Source organism: Martes martes, assembly GCF_963455335.1.
Source record: "Martes martes genome assembly, chromosome: 12".
Taxonomy (NCBI): Eukaryota; Metazoa; Chordata; class Mammalia; order Carnivora; family Mustelidae; genus Martes; species Martes martes.
The window spans coordinates 46654068-46675643 of NC_137900.1; the positions used below are offsets into that span (position 1 = coordinate 46654068).

The 21576-nt window shown below is 45.3% G+C and overlaps 1 protein-coding gene across 2 annotated transcripts in view; it reads left to right on the forward strand.

The window, feature by feature from the left end:
- ADAMTSL1 (ADAMTS like 1) overlaps positions 1 to 21576 on the forward strand; it is a gene marked incomplete at its 3' end in the record, with an annotated part of 404822 nt that overhangs the window by 258257 nt on the left and 124989 nt on the right. For both annotated transcript variants that reach the window (XM_080819725.1, XM_080819726.1), the window contains 3 exons: positions 3837 to 4016; positions 9419 to 9572; positions 10457 to 11582. In XM_080819725.1, the coding sequence (XP_080675851.1) occupies positions 3837 to 4016; positions 9419 to 9572; positions 10457 to 11582 (1460 nt within the window). The remainder of the gene's footprint in view (positions 1 to 3836; positions 4017 to 9418; positions 9573 to 10456; positions 11583 to 21576) is intronic.

The following is a 21576-nucleotide window of genomic DNA, read 5'->3' on the forward strand; positions in this document are numbered from 1 at the left end:
AATCACAAGGGAAAGTCATCAAAGGCTGTTAAACATAGGAATTAGATGATCTGGCAAATGCTTTGAAAACATCATTCTTGCTACTGTGTGGAGAATGGACTATAGATATGCTGAATATTTTCCATTGCTCTTGTAGATCCGCTCTACCTTCCCCACCTGTGTCTCAGGAGGCTGACCATATAGACTCTACCTTCTGGATTCTAATTGTGTTCAACCAATGGCATTTTCAGCAGGCTATCAGGAGAGAGGGTGTCTTCAAACTGAGTACACCATCCATATCCTGCTAGGACCTAACTGAGAAAACTAGAGACTGGTTAGGAAGCTTTGTAGTAGTCTAAGCAAGAGATGATATCTTAATTTCTTATTTGTTGTGGAGGTAAACCTTATTGATTTTGAGGGACATCTGAAAGTATTTGCTCGTGGATTGACTATCAGGGAAGAGGTGGTGAGAAAAAGAAAACTCTCAAGACATTTCCTACATTTCTGTCTTGCTATGGCACCGTCCAATAGATGGGAAAGACTGAGAGGAGAGCAGATCTGGGGCAAGGATGGAAGGGCAAGCTCAAAAGTTCCATTTTGGATATATTTGGGTCAAGATGCCTGTTTGTGTTTAAGTGGACATGTCGAGGAGGCGGAGGGGAGAAGTTGGAGCGTAAGATTCAAATTTTTGACTCGCCAGCATAAATTTATTTTTTCCAGACAGTTACAATTTGAACAAAATTACATTAAGTTCGTGGAAAAATTTTAATAATTCATAGAATGGAAAGAATTGTGGAGCATGGTTAGTTGTATAATTATAAAGGAGTCCCAAACAAGGGCTGAATGCTGAAGGTCATAATTAATACGATGATAGAATAACTGGGTACTTGGAAGTGAGGATTCTATAAAAATAAGGGGAGACTGAACCTAAGAAGTCATGCAGGAGACTACGAAAACAAATTTAAACCCTTCACTGTCTAACAAGAAGGCATATTTTAAGTCAGTGGAACTCTTAGCCACTAATTGAATTTCCCCCAACTACCAACTTCAATTCCACAAATATTTATTGAGGATTTACATTCATAGAAAACACTGTATTGGGCAGTGTGGGTACAAAATGCATTGCAGAAGTAAAATGCTTTGAGATTTTATTGAACTGCTACTAAACGAGAACTAAAATTAAGGTTTGCTTCTGCCATCAGTGAAAAGGCCAGGGAATCATTGAGATCAGCCAGAGAGGCTAAAGGCCTGGCCCACTCATTGAATCATTAGCTCTGAGGCTGTAGATGTGTCCTTAATTATAAACATCGGGGTGCACGTGCCCCTTCGGATCACTACATTTGTATCTTTGGGGTAAATACCCAGTAGTACAATTGCTGGGTCATAGGGTAACTCTACTTTCAACTTTTTTTTTTCTTAAGATTTTATTTATTTGACAGGGAGAGACACAGCAAGAGAGGGAACACAAGCAGGGGGAGTGGGAGAGGGAGAAGCAGGCTTCCTGCCAAGCAGGAAGCCCGACTCGAGGCTGGCTTGATCCCAGGACCCTGGGATCATGACCTGAGCTGAAGGCAGATGATTAACCGACTGAGCCACCCAGGCGCCCCTACTTTCAACTTTTTGAGGAACCTCCATGCTGTTTTCCAGAGTGGCTGTGCCAGCTTGCATTCCCACCAACAGTGTAGGAGGGTTCTCCTTTCTCCGCATCCTCACCAGCATCTGTCATTTCCTGATTGGTTAATTTTAGCCATTCTGACTGGTGTGAGGTGGTATCTCATTGTGGTTTTGATTTGTATTTCCCTTATGCGGAAGTCATGTGGAGCCCTTTTTCATGTGTCTGTTGGCCATTTGGATGCAAACTTTTTACATTTTAAATCTAAATAAAGGCTGCTCACCACTGGTTTGAATGGTCAGAAGGCTCAAGGATTAAGAACCCTAACTAGACAAAGTTGACAGCTTTTTTAACTTCATCATCTAGTAGTTCTGTGACCTCAAGCCAGTCACAATGGCAGACGAAGGGCAGGTTTGCATGGGCGGCATCCAAATAACTACCAGTTCTAACAGAGGCTTTCCTGGGTTGCACTGCCACTCCATGTTTATTTTATTCCCCTTGGAAATGGTGGAGGGGTGGAGAGATGGTTCATTTGGAGAGATGGTTCTCAATCCTGGTTGCACAGAATTACTTGGGAGATTTGTTATTTTTTAATTTAAAAATCTGATGCATGGGACCCACCTCCCAGAGTTTCTGATTTAATGGTTCTGAGATGGGATCCCTCTAGGCTTCAGTACTTTTGAAAAGCTCCCAAGTGATTTTAAAGCGCATCCAGGGTTGGGACCACTAAGAGAGGGTGACAGCTGGGCCACAGCACCATTCTGACTATCTTCGGGGTATCACCAGCCTAACCTTGACTGTGAGCACAAATCCCACTTGCATTTCCAAGTACAGTTCACTGAACACAGACACCCCCACCACAGTACGCACGTGCGCGCGCGCGCGCGCACACACACGTTCTGAGAGGCCAGTGCTGCAGCAGGAGCTGCTCCTTCAGCAAAAACCCTCAGGTTTGTTTACCCAGGCCAACCTCCCAGTGAGCCCAAGGGCAGCAGGTGGAAGCAAAAGGAGTATTCTGGAGGAAAGCAGAGTACTCCCTAGAATGTTGCCAGTAAAGCATCCCCAGCACAGAGCAGTCCTTGGTTACTGATCTAAAAATAACAAAAAGATCCAACTTAAAATGACAGAAAACCCAAAGTCACAACGGCTTAAATAAGGGAAAAAAAGTATTGCCCGCTCATATAAGCCCAGACCATCCAGGGCCCGTGTGGTGACTTCACAACCAGGAAGCTAGACTGCTTCCATCTGTTTGCCTATCATTGTGCAAGACGGGAGGTTAAATTTAAGCCTCATGTTCACCTTCCAGCCAACAAGAAGGAGAACGGGAAGGGGGAAATGGTACCCTCGTTTTAGGGTCATCTCCCTGAAAGTGCACACCACCCTGCCATGAATATCTCATTGGCCAGCCCCGAAGGGCCGACTGTACTTCCACGGGACATCAACAAATATAGTCTGTATGCTGGGAAGTCATGTGCCCACCTAGAAATTGGGGGCTCCTTTGTTACTGCAAGGGAGTGGCCTACTGGGACAAGAGCCAACAGTCTGGGCCTGAGAGTGCTCCCCTTTCCCCTCATGCGGCGGACTTAATTATTAAGTTACATGTAAACAACGTACTTGACTGGGGTCCCACTGAAATCCACTGACATAAGACTATTTTCCTGTATCCTGAATTCCAATGGCTCTTGCTCCCTCCCATTGCCCTGAGAAATCACCAGTCCTGCAAGAAGAGTGTTCCAGGGGGTTCTTCAGGAAACCAGGCCTTCCATCTAATGTCCTTCCAATAGGGTAGAATGGATGTTTACACTTAGAGAGAAAGGCCTGCCTTCCGTGCAGATTAATTCTTGCAGATTTACACTGATGGCAGGAGATCTCTCCTATTCCTTCTGGAAGCTGCCCAGATTACGTTCACGGGGTTGTAAATACGTTTAACACTCTATTATACTAACCCTTTAGACCAGTTGTCTTGGGGGGCTGCAAATCATAGTTGAGGGATAACTTTATGATTCAAAGGCCCTGGAAATTCCTGGATGCTCTAGTGAAATACTTGAAATTAAGACTGGAAGGAGTAGATCCTGCTGCAAAATTCATTTCAAGGAAAGGAAGCAACATCCTTGGGGTTGGTTCTTGGTTTATCTTCTTCTGTTGTTTTGTCCCACTCTTTACACAGCCAAGGCTAAGGTAAGGACGGGCTGTCGTCACACATACCACTGTCCTGGGTTCAGTTGATTTTCTCTTCCTTCCCCAGTGTTCCAGGACCTGTGGAGGGGGCATCCAGAAGCGTGAGGTTCTTTGCAAACAGCGCATGGCGGATGGCAGCTTCTTGGAGCTTCCTGAGACCTTCTGTTCAACCTCGAAACTGGCCTCCCAGCAGGCCTGCAAGAAAGACGACTGTCCCAGCGAGTGGCTCCTCTCTGACTGGACAGAGGTAGGTACGCTCCTCAGAAGGAGAGGATGAAAGACACCAAAGGAAGAAAAGAAGGCGCCCCAGACTTACACAAACAGAAGATGAGAACAGAATGAGATAGTCCACCCAACATGATGGAGAGGTATTTTTGTAACCAGTTATACCGCAATGTGTATAACCTACTATTAACTAGGCTGCAGGGACCTGAGGTAAGTTGCCAGCCCTTACATAACAATCCGAAGCATGGAGCTGTAAACCGGCTCCTCGTGGAACAAAACCAGGCCTTGTTTGGCTCAGAATATTTTTCAGAAGACCCCGTTATCCTACCTTTATCCACATACCACCTTCTCGACCTCCCGGCACCTCCTCCCCCCAGATGTTTTTAGTCTCTTTTCAGGAAAGGCAAAGCCTCTCTGATTATTCCCTTCCAAGTTACTGGACAATAAGGAACATGATTTATTAAGAAAAGAAGGCCAGGGAAATTCTGCATCTTAACTGTCCGTTTCCTGGCTGCAAGATGTTAACAACTTCCCAGCAAGAGAACTTGATTTCCCCTGTTGTTTGCATTTGAGGGGATGATGACATCAGCTTCCACCGTTCCTGACTTGCCTCGTAAGTTAGGGATATACCCCCAACTGACCTACTTTTCTAAATAATTCCTGTTCGAACACTAGCATAAATTAAGTCATTTACACCCAGCTTTAACTTGTTTTCAACCCCTACACTCCTGCTGGGAATTGCCTACAGCTCCCCCAGCTTCATCGGCATGTGTGTCTCCCAGAAGGAAGCCCCCCAAAAGTATTGCCTCATAAGCCGATTTAGCCAAGGACAGAATCGCCAGGCCTGAAGTGAAAAATCTTTGTGTCAAAAACAGATTCAAGACCCTGCCCTCTCTTGCACTGAACCGTTCGGACTGGGCTTGCTGATCCCATTCCCTTCTTTGTATGGTTGTGTGTACGTGTGTGCTGTATGTATACAATGGCATGGGGCTGCTGTGGGTCGAAACCTTCACAGGGACCCTTGCTTCCACAGGGGGCCAAGCTGCCCCTGAAAATTAAAATGCCACCTTTTCCAACCTGGGTTCTTAGAATTCTTGCCCCTTATCTTATCAACTCATACAGAGTTCACTCAGATGGTGTCTACTAAGGGCATTGCAAGGGTGAGTTAACCTACATCACCATAGGTTTTGTAATTTGGCGGTAAAATTGCCTTCTGGTGGTGTCTCACCCCAAATGTCTCAGAATGGAAGTAGGTATGATTATTTTTCTTAAATTTTAGAAATAATTTTCGTTCAGCTCAATAAGGGATTAAAGCATGTAAAATCAGCATGTTTGTGTGCACATGCACATGCATGCATGAACATGTTAGTGTCAGTTTTTCCATGGAATGTTGATTTGGGGTATGGTATTATATAGGAGAAATCATACCAGAACTAACAGTGCAGGGAAGTGCACTGGTGTAGTTGCCAAGTGAGTGACTGGAGGAAAACTTCCTCCCAGCGCCGCATTTTAAAACGTGTCCTTCCACTAAGTCTTTCGGTGATGCTCGCCATGAGTGAGATGCTATGGAAGGGACTTGTGGGTATTATAATTGTCCTCCCCTGTTCCTGGAGTTTGTGGCCTCTGAGCACATGGGACACAGAGAATTCAGGCCTAAAATTATTTTAGTCCTGTAGATTTGGAGCAGGGACACTTGTGATTAGGCACTAAGAAAAGGAGACTGCCGAATTGAGGTCCTCTGGGGCCCATTAAGTATCACAGACCTTTAGAACAGTGTCATGTGTGCTTAGGAGTTAGACTCACAGGAGCGCCTGGGTGGCTCAGTCGGTTAGGCATCCGACTCTTGACTTTGGCTCAGGTTGTGCTCAGGGTCATGAGGGTCGTGAGATGGAGCCCCACATCGAGCTCTGCACTGGGTGTGGAGTCTGCTGAAGATTCTCTCTCCCTCTCCCTCTGCCCCCTCCCCCATCGCTTGTGCACGCTCAGGCTGTCTGCTCTCTCTCTCAAAAAAAGATTACAAAAGGAGTTAAGCAAACTTAGATTCCAATCCTGACTCTGCCACTTACTGGCTCTATAACCTCGGGCTCACTACTTAACCTTTCTAGGCCTCAGTTTGTGTATGTGAATACTGGAGATAATAATGTCTGCTCATCTCGTTCTTGGGAAGCTTCAGTTAAACGATGCATGCAAACTACCTTATGCCTAGTAAAAGTGAGCCCTGTTATTGTTATGATTCTCTTCCACCCCTGCTCATTGTAAGGAGGAGAGGAAATAGAAAACATTACTTCCCTTGACCAGCTGGACCCAGGGTCATGGCCCAGGCTTCCCGCAGGCTTTACCATTCTTCGTAGGAAGAGGAAATTACAGTTTGGGAAGTAGGACAGCTTTAGCCCTTCTCCGTGGAATATTCTTAGGTGCTGGGTTATCGGGGTTGATGAGTGGAAATTCCAAACATTGGGGAGGGGCTAGGAATGGTAGGAAGTAGGAAGTAATCACCAATTCACTGGGATTTAACTCAAGCTAGTGCCATACAAATGAGCTCTGGGGGGTGTTCATGGAGGCTCCCATTGGCCCTGTCATCCCAGCAGCCCTTGCCTTGGCCCTCTCACTGAGATGAAACACACATTCCACATCCCCCACCCCCAAGGCTCCCCTTGGAGAAAGGAAGACCTGGATGATCTATGGGTATTTTTCATCCTCAACTATCTGGGCTCAATCTTACAGTTACTGCACAGAATCCCCTGGAGACAGAATTAAGCCAAAATTTTAGACACTTCAAATAAAATTACTTTCAGATTCTATTCTGAGACTGAAGATCGTACTTCTTTAAAAGAATTCCTTGCATCTTTTGAAAGAGTTGGCTATTACATATTTTTAAATACTTTTATGAAAGTCATTTCTCCCAAAATATAAAAGAAATTAAGGTCAGAGTAGTCAGTTTTAGAGATAGAGGGAACTTAGAAGATCCTATAGCCTGGTTGTTCTTTTAAAAATTAAAGCCACCGGACCCTTTTTTCAAATGAAATGTTTCTATGAAGCCAAGAATCTAAAACAGATAAAATCGGAGCTGCTTTGGTTGAAGTGTGGGTTAGGATCCCGGATCTCCATGGGTTGGATCTCCAGATCAACTGAAAAGCCCCTGAATCATTTCCTCAACATAGAACAGGGTTTAAAAATCCCTACTCTTACTTAGTTTTATTTTAGAGATATGGAAATTGAGCCTCAAGAAAGAACTAGACTTGACCAAAATCATAAACCAATCTTGAGACACACAGTTCTGGTTGGTAGTACTGAACTTACCATGCCTTTTTTTTTTTTTTTAAGATTTTATTTATTATTTGACAGAGAGACAGCAGGAGAGGGAACACAAGCAGGGAGAGTAGGAGATGGAGAAGCAGGCTTCCTGTTGAGCAGGGAGCCCGAAGCAGCACTCCATCCCAGGACCTTGGGATCATGACCTGAGCCAAAGGCAGACACCTAATGACTGAGCCACCCAGATGCCCCGACACTTTTCAATTTTCAAGGCTCTTTGCCTCCATCCCACCTGATCCTGGGATTTGGTACTGGCATTTAAAATCAAATAAGGGGTGAGTGGAATCTGGAATCCACAATCATCAGGAAACAAAAGCAATGGGTTTCTTACCTCCATTTTTTGCATCTAAAATATCTTTCAGGGTGCTGTGTATCAGAGCTTAGTTCATGTCAGTGGGTTAGCATATAAAACTTGAAAATGTAATATTTTTTGGTTTTAGTGTCATTTTTCAAGTTAACGTGGCACCCTGCCATGACCCCAGTTCAGGTCTTTATCATCTCCAGCCTGGACTACTGTGGCAGCCTCCTTAACTGACATCCCCGCCTGCCATACATCTCCTACTCCCTTCTCTTCCAGACACCGTTGCCAGATTAACCTTCTCAAAACACCTCTTTCATCATTTCACTCCTCCCTCCAATGGCTCCTCACTGCCTTGTGGACCAATTCCAAGCCTTCTGTCTGAAAATTAAAAGTCTCCAACATCTGGCCCCAAACTACTTCATGAGCTCCTGACACTCTCGAATTGTTCCCTCTCTTCAGTCCAACTGGCTTAGCTCTGCCCCCCCAAAGCCTGCCTTGGATTTTTGCACTGAACCCTTCGACCTTCATTCTGGATATTCCCCTGCCTCCCATGATTATCCCCAGTTTCTCCACACATTCAGACTACCCATCTTCAAAACCTACGTCAGGAAATCACTAGAGCACCATCAGCATTCAACCGTCGTTAGAATGAATCTTGTAATACTCGTCTTGTACTTTTATATTTCTACTAAATTTTTGTATTACTATTTAATTCTTTGAACCGCTTTATTGAGATGTAAATAACATACTATTAAACTCCACTTCACATGATGATTTCAAGGTTTATCTGTTTACCACATATCCAGGAGAACAACATTCCTTTTATGGTAGAATAACATTCCCATATATAGATAGACCATATTTTTGTTTATCCATTCACCAGTCAGCAGACATTTGAGTGGTTCCCACTTTTTTGTCTCTGTTGAACATTTGCATACAGTCTTTGGATGGATGTTTGCACTTCTCTCCAGGAGATACCCTACAAGTGAAATTGCTCAGTCATGGGGTAAATTTATGTTTATGTTTGTAAGAAACTATTAGGCTCTTTCCAAGAGGGCTATACTATTTTATATTGCCACCAGCAATATAAGAAGGTTCTAATTTTTCACATTTACATTTATAATAACATTTGTTACTTTCTGTCTCTTTTTATTATGGCCATTTCAGGGAATACAAAGTGGTATGTTGTTAATGTAGTTTTGATTTCTCTCTCCTTCATGCGGTATTTCATTTTAACAATGCATTTGGATTTCCCCCAACTCATTATGAATGACAGCTCCTTGAGGTTACAAACCACCTTGCACAATTTTTTTCCATAGTATCTAGCACCCTACCTCAGACAAAGTAAATGTAGAACAGTTATCTGATGCTTGACATTAAAGTATTATATTTGTGAAGGAAGGAGGAAAAAATTCGCGAGCGTCACCGCTGTGGGTGAAGTTTCAAATATATTATCTCATTTAATTCCCAACCTTGCAAGCTAAGTGTAAGAAGTGGAAACAGACTCTGAGTTGCCAACTAGTAAATTACTAAGCTGGGATTGCAACAGACTCTATGACTCTGTAACTCTAAAGCCCAGGCCACATAAATAAAAAACAGAGTTTCTACAGGAAACTTTCAAGTAGAAAAATCTTAGAATGTGTTTACAATACGGACGTTTGAGTCTTCCCACCATGCTACATAATTAATAGTGACTGTTGCTTTTCCAGGCAACTTTTCTCACATTCTGGTGAGTTTGGGAGTCCATACCAGAACCCAGTAGCCTCCAGTTTCCCGCATTTACATGCAGGTGGTCCTTCTTTCCTCCTCAGTGTTCCACGAGCTGTGGCGAAGGCACGCAGACTCGAAGCGCCATTTGCCGGAAGGTGCTGAAAACCGGGCTTTCGGCTATTGTCAATTCTTCCCTGTGCCCTCCCCTGCCCTTCTCTTCAGCCATCAGGCCCTGCATGCTGGCCACCTGTGCACGTGAGTATGTCAGAGCTCTGGGGATGGGGGGAGACCAGACCCACCCAGAAGCAACTGTGGCCATGCAGTAGCCTTCCCTAAACCCGAGACCCGTGGGAGATCATCAGGCAGGAGAGCCCAAGGAGGGCAGCAGGCTGGTGAGCTCAGCTGGAGATGGAAAAGGAATCTTAATTACACGTGGCCAGGCCGAATTCTCTTCTCGGCTGGAAAAACAGTTTGCAGGGGGTAGAGCAAAGTTCACTTGCTGGCATAGAGAGATCTGGAAGCTGGAGTCAGCGTATTACTAATGAAGCCTAGTGTTGTCCACTCTGGGGTTTTTAAAATGCTCTAAACAGATTTGTTCTGTTTAATATTAATCCCTAGAGTTGTAACACCTCTGGGCTCCCCTCCCCCTGTACACTAGGGCCCTGGTGCTCTGCAGAACCCAAAGGGGAAAGGTGGAAAGGGAGAGATTCTCCTTCCCTTTGTCCTCTGCCTCTTTTTATGATGCTTGCTTGCTTGTTCTTTTTTTTCCAATCCTTGTAATGGGAGGAACTGCCTTCCCCCTGACATCCTCCCCACCCCCATCTAGAACCTGCATCTCAGCTTCTAGAGGTAGAAAGCCCCAGCAGGGCCATGGCAGGTTACCCCACTGCACTGTATTAGTTGGAGTATTGCTTTGCTGAGCCTTGATGGGCCTCAGCTGGTGGCCACTTCCTCCCCGGAAAGCCATAAGGCAGTAAATGAAAGTCCCCGCCGGAATAAACTCAAGCTGCTTCTTCCTCTCTCTCTGTCTTCGCCCTCTCCGTTCCTTCTCTCTTGTCCCTGTGTTCACCCTCTTTGTCCTCTGCCGTCCCTTCTCTTTCTCCGGCTGTCTGGCTTCCCTTCCATCCCCTTCGTTGCAGGGCCCGGGCGGCCATCCACCAAGCACAGCCCTCACATCGCGGCCGCCAGGAAGATCTACATCCAGACCCGGCGGCAGAGGAAGCTGCACTTTGTCGTGGGGGGGTTCGCCTACCTGCTCCCCAAGACGGCGGTGGTGCTGCGCTGCCCCACGCGGCGCTTCCGCAAGCCCCTGATCACCTGGGAGAAGGACGGCCAGCACCTCATCAGCTCGGCGCACGTCACCGTGGCCCCCTTCGGCTACCTGAAGATCCACCGCCTCAAGCCCTCGGACGCGGGCATCTACACCTGCTCGGCGGGACCCGCCCGCGAGCAGTTTGTCATTAAGCTCCTCGGAGGCAACCGGAAGCTGGTGGCCCGGCCGCTGAGCCTGCGGGGCGAGGAGGAGGCCCTCGCGGCGAGGAAGGCCGGCCCGAAGGAGGCCCTGCAGACCCACAAACACCAGAACGGCATCTTCTCTAACGGCAGCAAGGCCGAGAAGCGGGGCCCTGCCGGCGACCCGGGGAGCCGCTACGACGACCTTGTCTCCCGGCTGCTGGAGCAGGGGGGCTGGCCCGGGGAGCTCCTCGCCTCGTGGGAGGTGCAGGACTCCACGGAAAGGAACACGTCCTCCGAGGAGGACCAGAACGCGGAGCAGGCCCTCTGGCACCTGCCCTTCACCATGGTGGCCGAGCAGAGGCGCCTGGACGACATCCTCAGGAACCTCTCGCAGCAGCCCGAGGAGCTTCGAGACGTCTACAGCAAGCACCTGGTGGCCCAGCTGGCCCAGGAGATCTTCCGCAGCCACATGGAGCACCAGGACGTGCTGCTCAAGCCGTCAGAGCGGCGGATGCCCCCTGTGGCCATCTCCCCTCATAAGCACGTGTCTGGCTTCAGCAGCTCACTCCGGACCTCGGCCACCGGGGAGGCGGCGGGTGGCTCTCGCCGGCCCCACCGCAAGCCCAGCATCTTGCGGAAGATCTCAGCTGCCCAGCAGCTCTCGGCCTCCGAGGTGGTCACCCACCTTGGGCAGACTGTGGCCCTGGCCAGCGGGACGCTGAGCGTGCTTTTGCACTGTGAGGCCATAGGCAACCCAAGGCCTACCATCAGCTGGGCCAGGAATGGAGAAGAGGTGCAATTCAGTGACAGGTGAGCCTTGCAGCAACCCGGTGCGGGGTGGGATGGGGGGTGGTAAGGAGCCGCATCTCGCCTAAGGTGCTTGATTCACTTTTCCTCTGAGGTGGTTCCAGGGGTAGGGCTGAGGGCCCTGGGCCTCAGGGATGGCATCCTGGGTTTCAAGTCCTCTTTTAGTACCAATAGGACTGCTGGAACAGAAGGTATTTAATTTCTCTAAACACTATGCTGTCCTCTTTATAAGGTAATAGCAACAATGCCTGTCCACCCCCATCCCCATAGAGTCCCAGAGATTAATGAGATACTCTCCAGATCGCTTTGAACTTTTGGCAGAAAGCTATCACTCCAGGCCAAAGCACTATTACGTTACCACTCTGTGAGCTGGACCACTGAAAAGCTTATACGTCAGGATACTGTCTCCATGTGTGTGGTCCCCCAGGGCTAGGGGGAGAGGACAGCCGGCACCTGCTGCTCTCCGTGGGTGAGCCCATCCTCTGTCTGGGCCGGACAAAGCTGTTTGTTCCAGAAAGCTTTTATTCCCGGTCAGACCTGTGATTAATTATCCTAATATCTCATGGTGTCTCTGTGCGGGTGTGTCATTACCCGGATGACAGCACGTATTACTTACTGGTTTCCTTAGGCCACAGTCATTCCTAATGTAAAATCAGTGGCGGTGGTAGAAGTTATAATGATAATATATTTGAACACTGTGTGCCAGGAACTGTGCCATAATTCCTGCATCCATTCTCTTTTAGTCTTTATAGTGGCCCTGACAACAGTGATAGCTAGCATTAATTGAGTCATGACTGTCCCCCAGGCAAATGTGGTCTTTCTGTGTTTATTTCACCAAATTCTAACAGTGGCCCCAAGAAGCGGGTACAGTCTTTAGCTGCACTTCACAGAAGAGGAAACAAAGCCTAGGAACGTGCTAAAGATCTTATTTGTTAGCTGGCAGAGCCAAGGCAGGTGACACAAATACGATGGGCAGTCAGTAGAAGAATCTTATACTCTGGGTGAGAGAGGGCTCCTTAAGATCCTCTGGTCCAGGGTCCTCATTTTAAGTTGTTATCTGCTTGGAATCCATGGAGAATGCTCTTTTCATTAAACGTAATCCTAAATACTATTATTCGGCCGTCTTTATCCCTAGTTTGCTAGTTTTGGGTAAGGAAAGGAAGAAGCCCGGATGTATCGTGTCAGGCAGTTTGCCAGGTTTTTTCTATGTAAGTGCACTTGTTATTCTAATAGTCAGTCTCCAAGATTGACCTTGTCCTCCAGGGTCACACAGAAAATCAAGGTTTAGCAGCTCACGCAAGAAGATCACACTTCAGCAAGAGTCAGACCAAGGATTCAATATCAAATTTGAGTCCAAAGAGTACACATTTCTGTGTTCTCCTTTGAGACCCAGTGAACAAAGGTGATTTTGTCCAGCCAGCCCACATCTTTGGTGCCTTTTGAAATGTCAGTGATGTTGCCTTTCAGCCTTAATACTTATAGACCAAATAACTTTAATACCAATGATACTAAGTATTTTTTCCTGTGTCCTCTTACTTTGTGTCAGACACTGTGACCAGTGCTTTAAGGGCATTATCTTATTTAATCTTCAAAAATAACCATATGGGGTAAATACTATGGTTGTTACCACGTCAACAATGAGGAAGTCAAGGCGCAGATGTGGGACCCACAGAAGCTCTGGAGACAAGGTCTGAATGCAGGATTTGTGTGCCAGGTGGTTTGAATGCACACCTTGAGATCCTCTCCTCTTGTGGGCTCCTTAGTCCTCCCCAGCTTGTACTTTCCTTGATCAGCTTAATTTCTAGGATTCCCGCAGGTCTTTCTAGAAATCTTTACAACACATTTTGGGGTCAAGCTGAGGTTGGAGTAAATCCCCTTAGGTCACTGAGTCAATGAGAGGTGGCCCCAGAGGATGTTGGGGGCAGGGTAAGAGTGGTACCCTTATGCTTGGGTGGGTGGACCACTGGACCTCTGTTAATGCACCTGTCATCCCTACTGTGACCAAATCTTGTCATCATCTCCATCAGCCAGTCAGCTTCTCAAGTGTAGGAACCATTTATTCATATTTCCTTGGCCTTGTGCCCAGGATTGCACTCCTGGGGTTGAGGGAGAAACAGTTGGTTGTGCACAGGAGAAGATGGAAATTAGCATTTCTTGACTAGCAACAGACCTAGTGCTCCACGCTAGCAACTTTTTCATAGCCACCATCTTGGTTAACCACCACCACAGGGAGCAACACAGGAGCTCTTATCCCTATTTCAGAGATAGAAAACCATGGCCCAAAGTAGTTTAGGAGCTTGACGATGTTAGCTAGCTGGCAACAGGCAGAATCAAGAGGGCAGATTGGAACCCAGTTCTGCCCACCTCAAGCCCATGCTGTTTTGAGTGAATGGGTGAGTTCATGCTTCCATACATCTGTACTTCACTAGTGATGCCAAGTTGCTAGTGTTTACCAGTTATTTCCAGGGTCACTTCCTTCCTCCTAAAAGCTGTGGACAAGGCAGGCTGTTGGGAAGGGGCATAGGGGTCACCAGGACTCTGCTGTACCTGGAACTTGAGTCCGTGGCTTACTCAGAGGTCCTGACCATTTCCTTGAGTGCTGGAAATACTTTGTATGAAGTCCAAGGGTCCCAGCCCATCTGGGTCCCCTGGTGACTAAAGATAGGACACAGACGGAGTCAGATGAGGACTGAGGGCTTCAGGCTGATCTTGCCAAGACCCTTCACTTTGTATGGCCTCAGTCCCTTCATCTTAAAAAGCAGGTGGTTGGGGGTTGTAACCAATTCACCTCTGAGGTCCTTTCTACCTCCTTCACTCCTTTACAAAAGGCCACAGAAGAAAAAAAAAAAAAAAACCCGTATGCTGCTGGGGAGTGGGGAGAGCCTTGAGGCCAATAACTGCAAACTGTTGCACAAGCTCTTTCTCGGTGCTCCACAAAACGGGGGTTCACTGATCACATGAGTTAGGGACATGTTCACTTAAAGCTGGACAGATGTATTTACTGCTGGATTTTACTTGTTTTTTTTTTTAATATAGTGCTTGATATTTTTTCTCATTTTTATTATAAAAGCAATAAAGGGACCATAAAACAATTCAAATAATACCTAAATCTATAAAGGACAAATGCAAGTCTCCCTCATCCTCCCACATCTATTCCCCAGAGTCTGCCTCTCTTAATAATTTGGTATACATCCTTCTGGAATTTTTATATATTTTATTGTATTATATATAAAACACATATACACACATATGATTCAGTTTTGTAATGGGATATTACTTGTGTTTAGAAATTTCACGTGGATTCTACTCAACAATAGGTCTAAGAGACATTGCATTATAGCATGTAGAGATCTGCTTCACCATTTTTAATGGCTGATTACTGTTCCTGAGTGCATTTAACTATCCCCCAATTGAAAATTATTTGGGTTTTTCCATTTTTTTTAAACTCCTTTAAGCATTCCAACATGTGTTGTGACTTTCCAAGTGAACAATATAGGATGCATTATTTTCCAAGCAGTTCTTTGATCAATGAACAATTTTTTGCTCTCACCGTTTCAGGGATACCAAGAGTTCTTGAAATACCGCTTAGGAAATATTACTTTCACCTTTTAGGTTTCACCTCCCTGGGTGCTGAGGGTCTAGCCCTAATGTCTTTAAGATGAAGAGGGTTCCATGGAATCTTGCTAGAAAAAAGACACATGGCAGCCAGGTGCTTTTAAAGATACTGAAGGTGCTAGACTAGGACAGCGGAAGGATAATCCTGGCTCTTCAGTCACCAGGACATTGGTGGGAGCGTGGGTGAGGCGTAGCATTAAGAGGGAGAGCACGTGAGGGGCACAGGCAAACAGTTTTACAGTTTTGGCCACTCTCGAGATTTTTCTTGATCTAGCCTTGACACAGCTTTCTGGTGCAAGTCAATGGCACACAGTAAGGAAAAATAAGAGCTTTTGGATACTGATCTCCGACTCCTAATTTCTCCATTTAACTTAGCTGTCCAAAAAGAAATAGGACTGGCATTTCATTTTCAATAGGGTTTTTCAAGTCCTGTTTGAGAAAAGAAAGTGAATATTATCTTCACAGAGCACGTAAGAGGAACAGAGCTGCCATTGGGACCGCTTTGCTATGGGCTGTCGGTGACCCTTCTGGGTTGGGTTTCATTGCTTGTCATCATCCCTGTGTCCGGTAGCAGTTCAGAAATGCTCATTTATTTTCACACAGAGATGTGCTGAAATGCCCTGTGTTCTAGTTCAGTTAGTCTGTTTTTGCTTTAGTACCAAATCCATCTTTCTGAAAGAATCTGCAAGGTTCAGCTGGCTATTGGTCTGTGGGACTTTGCAGTGTATTCAAATGTACTCTTTGTAGCCTGGGCCAGCAAGATAGAGAGAGGAAGACAGTAACAGAGGAGAAGTCTACTCCTTCGTTGGCTTTGAAATATTCCAAAGTTTTATGTGCAAGAAATTGCTTCTATGAAAGAATCGCTATCAAGTCAATTACTACTGTATCTCATCATATATATAATTTAGTAGTTGAAATGAATTCACATGATTCTTAGAAGCCTGTGCCAACTTCTCAAGCAATAGTTTACTGGATGTTTCTGAATGTATTAGAACAAACTAGTTCATCATAATCGCCGCTTCTCCTTTATTTCACAAACATTCCCATGCATCCTCAGAGCCAGACCCTATATTAGATACTGGGGATGGAGGAAAGGGAGGCTCATTCCCTGTCAGTGAAACTCAGTATCGTTTAGAAGCCAGAGAAGTAAATTCAGTGTATAAGTACTAAAAGATCAGTAAGGATATTTATTCACCCCATAAGAATTTATTGACCTATGTATTATATCACACACACACACACACACACACACACACCTCTAGTCACTGGGAATATTGTAAATGAAGTCTGCGTTCCCCTGCAGTTTAGATTCATTTCGATTTCTGCTCAAATTTCTGCCATCAGAAAGGTTTTCCTTGATCTAAAAGAGCAGTTCTCATTATCCCTTTAACTCTGTTTTATTCACAGAAATTTACCACCATCTGATATGTATTTGTTGATTGCCTGTCCATAAGGGTAGAGACTGTATTTACTGCTGTATCCCTAGTGCTGAGAATAGTGCCTGGCACCAAACAGATGGAAGAAAGGGATGGAGGAAGGGAAGGAGGAAGGGAGGGAGGAAAGAAGGAAAGGAAGAAAGGGAGGAAGAATGGAGGAAGGAAGGAAAGAAGGAAGACAATAAATACAGAAAAGTGCACAGGTATTGGGGGTGATAAGTGTTGGACAGAACACTTAAACAGGGTTGATAAGGAGTGATTTGGTGACTACCTTAGATACATATCCTGCAGAGGTTACCTGTAAGCCAAGACGTGAATGATGACGTGTCTAGCCATATGACATCAGAAGGAAGAGCACCCCTGGACAAGGGAAGAGCAGCATAAAACCCCCAAAGTGAAATGAGTTTGGTGTGTTGAAGGAACCACGAAGGACGTTCATTTGGCTGGACCATGGTAGGCAGGAGCAAGAGGGGATGTGGCATGAGGCCATGAGGTTAAGCCGAGACCAACAGAAGGAATCTAGCTTTTAGTCTGAGTATCCCAGGGAGACTTGGGAAGATCTCAGGAAAGTAAAATGATCTAATTTCCATTTTCATAGACCCACTGGCTACTTTATGGCCATTGGATCATAGAGGAACAGGAATGGAAGCGGGGGAGTCTAGTAAGGTGTCCTTCGCAATCATTCCTTCAACTTCACGATCATGTGGTTGGCGTTAGGTACAGTGGTGGGCACCAGACAGACAGGAAATAAAAGTCACTGCTCTCCAGAAGCTAGGAAACACTGAAGGGCTGGCATGGAAAAAAATAACTTGGGCCCTGAGGTTTTATTGTTTGTTTGTTTGTTGTTTTTATTTAATTTTTTCAGTGTTATAAGATTCATTGTTTATACACCACACCCCGGAGTTTGTTTTCAACTTCAGTGGAAAGAATACTTCCCTTAGAACTTCTAAACGTTTAAAAGTGAGTCAAGGAGGAGTTCCCAAGTTCAGTGTGCACAGTGATTACCAGAAGCTCATTAGAAATGCAGATTCCCTTATCTCCCCTACCCCAGAAACCCTCTGTAGATTCTGTAATGTACCCTTTACAAGCACCACAAATGACTCTGAGACCAGAGGTTCGAGGACCACCATTAAGAAACACGTTGAGAGAGAACGAGGGAGGAAGGAGAAGCTCAGAGCAGAATGATAACCTTGCCATTAGTTCTGGTAAAAGATCTGGTGGCAGGAGACAGAACTCGCACTGAAGTGACACTTAGGGATTCCGGACACCTTCCCTTTCCCCCCACCCCCTCCCCGCCCCACCTTCCCTCGCGGACTCCCACCAGCCCACACACTTGCACCTTGGTGAGTTGGAGTTCACACCGGGCCTTGGAGTTGAGGCCAACCCACAAAGTGCCTGTGTGTGGAGGGAGCAGACACAGTGGAAGTTAACAGACTCAAATCTGCCAGGGTCCAGGAAACATTCTGGACTGGCTAGAGGTGAAAATAACCAAGTGTGGCCACCTGGTTCAGCCTGAGAACAAAGAAGGACCGGACTTGCCAGCACAGCATGGAGGGTGCGTAGAAACAGATTTTCACAGGCCGCAGTACCACTTGACTTAGAAATAAAGAGGACTCTGCCTCCTTCTCTCTCTGCTTTCATTGTTGACCGCTAAGCTCTGTGGACCTGCAATTGACCGGTTTCACCATAGTGCTGCCTGGCCAGGTCCATCAGGAAAGAAGTATTAGAGTCTCATCTCCTGGGTCTCGGGCACTAGGAGTACCGGAATGGTTTGAAACATTAATATGATAGCCCTACAGTAGCCAGCCTATACACAGAAGTATTTCGCGTATAGGAGGCTACTTTAGGTGCTCCTCCAGGGTTAGTAATTATGAATTTTTTTCAAGTTCCACCTACTATTCCCTCAGTTTATTATTGAGTTGGCTTCTCTCTGTCTACTTCATATTCTTTTTTTTTTCTTTTTGCAGTTCAAAGAGTTAAATATAGGGTGCCTCCCTTATTTTTTTCCTCCAATTTTTTATTAAAATGCAGTTAACATATGGTGTAATATTAGTTTCAGGTGTAAAATGAGTGGTTGATTCATCATTTGCATACATCCCCCAGCACTCCTCACAAGTGCCGTCCTTAAGCCCCATTATCTTCTTAACCCACCTGCCTTAAAATAACCATCAGTTTCTTCTCTATAGTTGAGAGTCTGTTTTTTGCTTGCCCCTCTTTTTTCCCCCTGTTCATTTGCTTTGTTTCTTAAATTCCACATATGAGCAAAATCCTATGATAATTGTCTTTCTCTGATTCATTCCATTTAGCAAAATATTCCCTAGCTCCATCCACAATGGCAAGATTCCATTCTTTTTTATGGCTGAGTGATATTTCATTGTGTGTGTGTGTGGTGTGTGCGCACACGCGCATTGTATACACACCACATCTTCTTTATCCATTCATCAGCCGATGGACATTTAGGCTCCTTCCATAATTGGGCTATAATTGATAATGCTGCTATAAATATCAGGGTGCATGTATCCCTTTGAATCAGTATTTTTGTATCCTTTGGGTAAATACCTAGTTGCTGGATCTTAGGGTAGTTCCATTTTTAACTTCTCGAGGAACCTCCATACTGTTTTCCAGAGTAGCTGCACCAGTCTGCATTCCCATCAACAACAATGTAAGAAGGCTCTCCTTTCCCTGCATCCTCGCCAACACCCGTTGTTTCCCATGTTGTTCATTTTAGCCATTCTAACTCTATGAGGTGATACTTCATTATGGTTTTGATTTGTATTTTCCTGAGATGAGTGCTGTTGAGTATCTCTTCATGTGTCTATTAGCCATCTGTTTGTCCTCTTTGAAAAATGTCTATATATGTCTTCTGCCCATTTTTTTAACTGGATTATTTGGTTTTGGGTTGTTGTGGGTTTTTTAAAAGATTTTATTTATTTGAGAGAGACAGGGAGCATGAGCTGGGGAAGGGGCAGAGGGACAAGCAGACCCTGCCCTGAGCACAGAGCCTCACTCGGTGCTTGATCCCAAGACCCTGAGATCATGACCTGAGCTAAGGTTAGATGCTTACCTGACTGAGCCATTGGGTGTTGAGTTTTATAAATTCTTTATATATTTTGAATATTAATCTTTATCTCCTATGTCATTTGCAAATATCTTCTCCCATTCCATAGGTTGCATTTTGGTTCTATTGATTGTTTCCTTCACTGTTGCAAAAGCTTTTTGTTTTTATGAAGTCCCAATAGGCCCCTGCCTCAGGATACATATCCAGTAAGAAGTTGCTACAGCCCATGTCAAAGAGGTTACTGCCTGTGTTCTCTAGGATTTTGATGGTTTCCTGTCTACTTCATATTATCAGGCTGCATGCAACATACACTTCTCGGAAAGAGCTTCTTCCCCTCCCCCTGCCCCCGCAAAAAAGTTGTTTGTTTGTTTTTTCAAAAAGAAGAAAGTGGTCTCTGAAAACATCTCTTAGCTAACCTGAGCTCTGAGCAAGATTCCATACAGGCTAAGCACGTCTTGCTAAAAACACATGCTGGCTTTATCAGAAATCACACGCACTTGGTTTGCTTCCTACGTGTCTGGTTATTCTTTCTCAGTCTTTGTGCCTTTCTCTTCCCCTACCTGCCACTTGTCTACTTCTTGGGAGCCTTACTGTAAATCTATAAATGGCCCCAAGGTTCCAGACTTCCCCTGGATGCCGATGATTGTCATGTGTCCAACACCAGCCCGAGTCTCTCTTCTGATTCTTATGCACAGTTGCCTGCTGGACGTCCCTACCAGATGCCTCACAAAGAGATCAGCTCTGCAGAATGAAAACTAAGCTCCTGAATCTCTATCTCAGGAAGGAGTACTTCCACCTACCCAACTGCCAAAACCTAAATATTTCTAGGCTGTTCTTGCTCTACCATGGCTCCTTCATTCCTCCCTTCTCTGTTCTCACTGCCTCTACTTTGGTTTACCCTTGTCCACTCTAGATGATTTCAACTGCCCCCAACTCTGTATTTGCCTTCACTAGACCAGGGGTTGGCAAACTACACCGAGTAGCTTTTACATTTTTTAAAGTGTTATTAAAAACGACTTTAAAAGGGTTATTGAGAGAGCTGTTGAAATTGTGCCCAGAGCCGTCGAGTCCGCTTGCTCAAGTTCTCACACTCGGTAAGGGGTAGAGCTGGGATTTGAACCCAGGTTATTTGAAGGGTTATTAAGAGTGGCTTTTACATTTTTTAAAGGGTTATTGAAAACAAACAAGAAATAGAATATACAACAGATACTATAGGTGGCCCTCTAAAGACTATAATATTTACTATCTATCCCATTAGAGAAAAAATTTACTGACTCCTGCTCTAGATCATTTGACATGCTGCTGCCAGAGTATCTTTCTGGCAAACCTGTCCATGCTGCTCCCATGCTTAAAATTCTTTTAATGGCTTGCCCTCACTTGAGGATAAGTTCCAAGTGTCTTCACATGATTTGCAACACCTTTAATCTCTCTCACTCGTTTGATCTCTTACCATACCGTATCCCACCTCACCCCTGTGAGTGATGCCTTTCAGCAATACACAGTTACTTACTGTTTATGAATTTTCTTGGGGTCTTAGATTTGCCTCATCCTACCCTTCCTTACCAGAAGCATATCCCCAAGGCTCAGCTGTGCTGGCACAGTAGAGCTGGAATTTGAACTCAAGATGACCCCCTCCATGACCCATATAGTACCCTATACGTTGTACTCTATCTCAGCCCACCCTACCACTGCATGTTAGAATTCGCTGTTTGTTTTTCTATATTACCTTCTAAATTCTGTTACTCTTCCTCAAGAGCAAATATTTAAGAAGGTATGTCAATTTCTTCACAATTCCAAGAATACAATAGACACCCAACAGAAGATAAACTAATGGATGAACGAATAAAGGAATGAACACAGTGATTAGCAGGGAGGTTTCCTAATTACC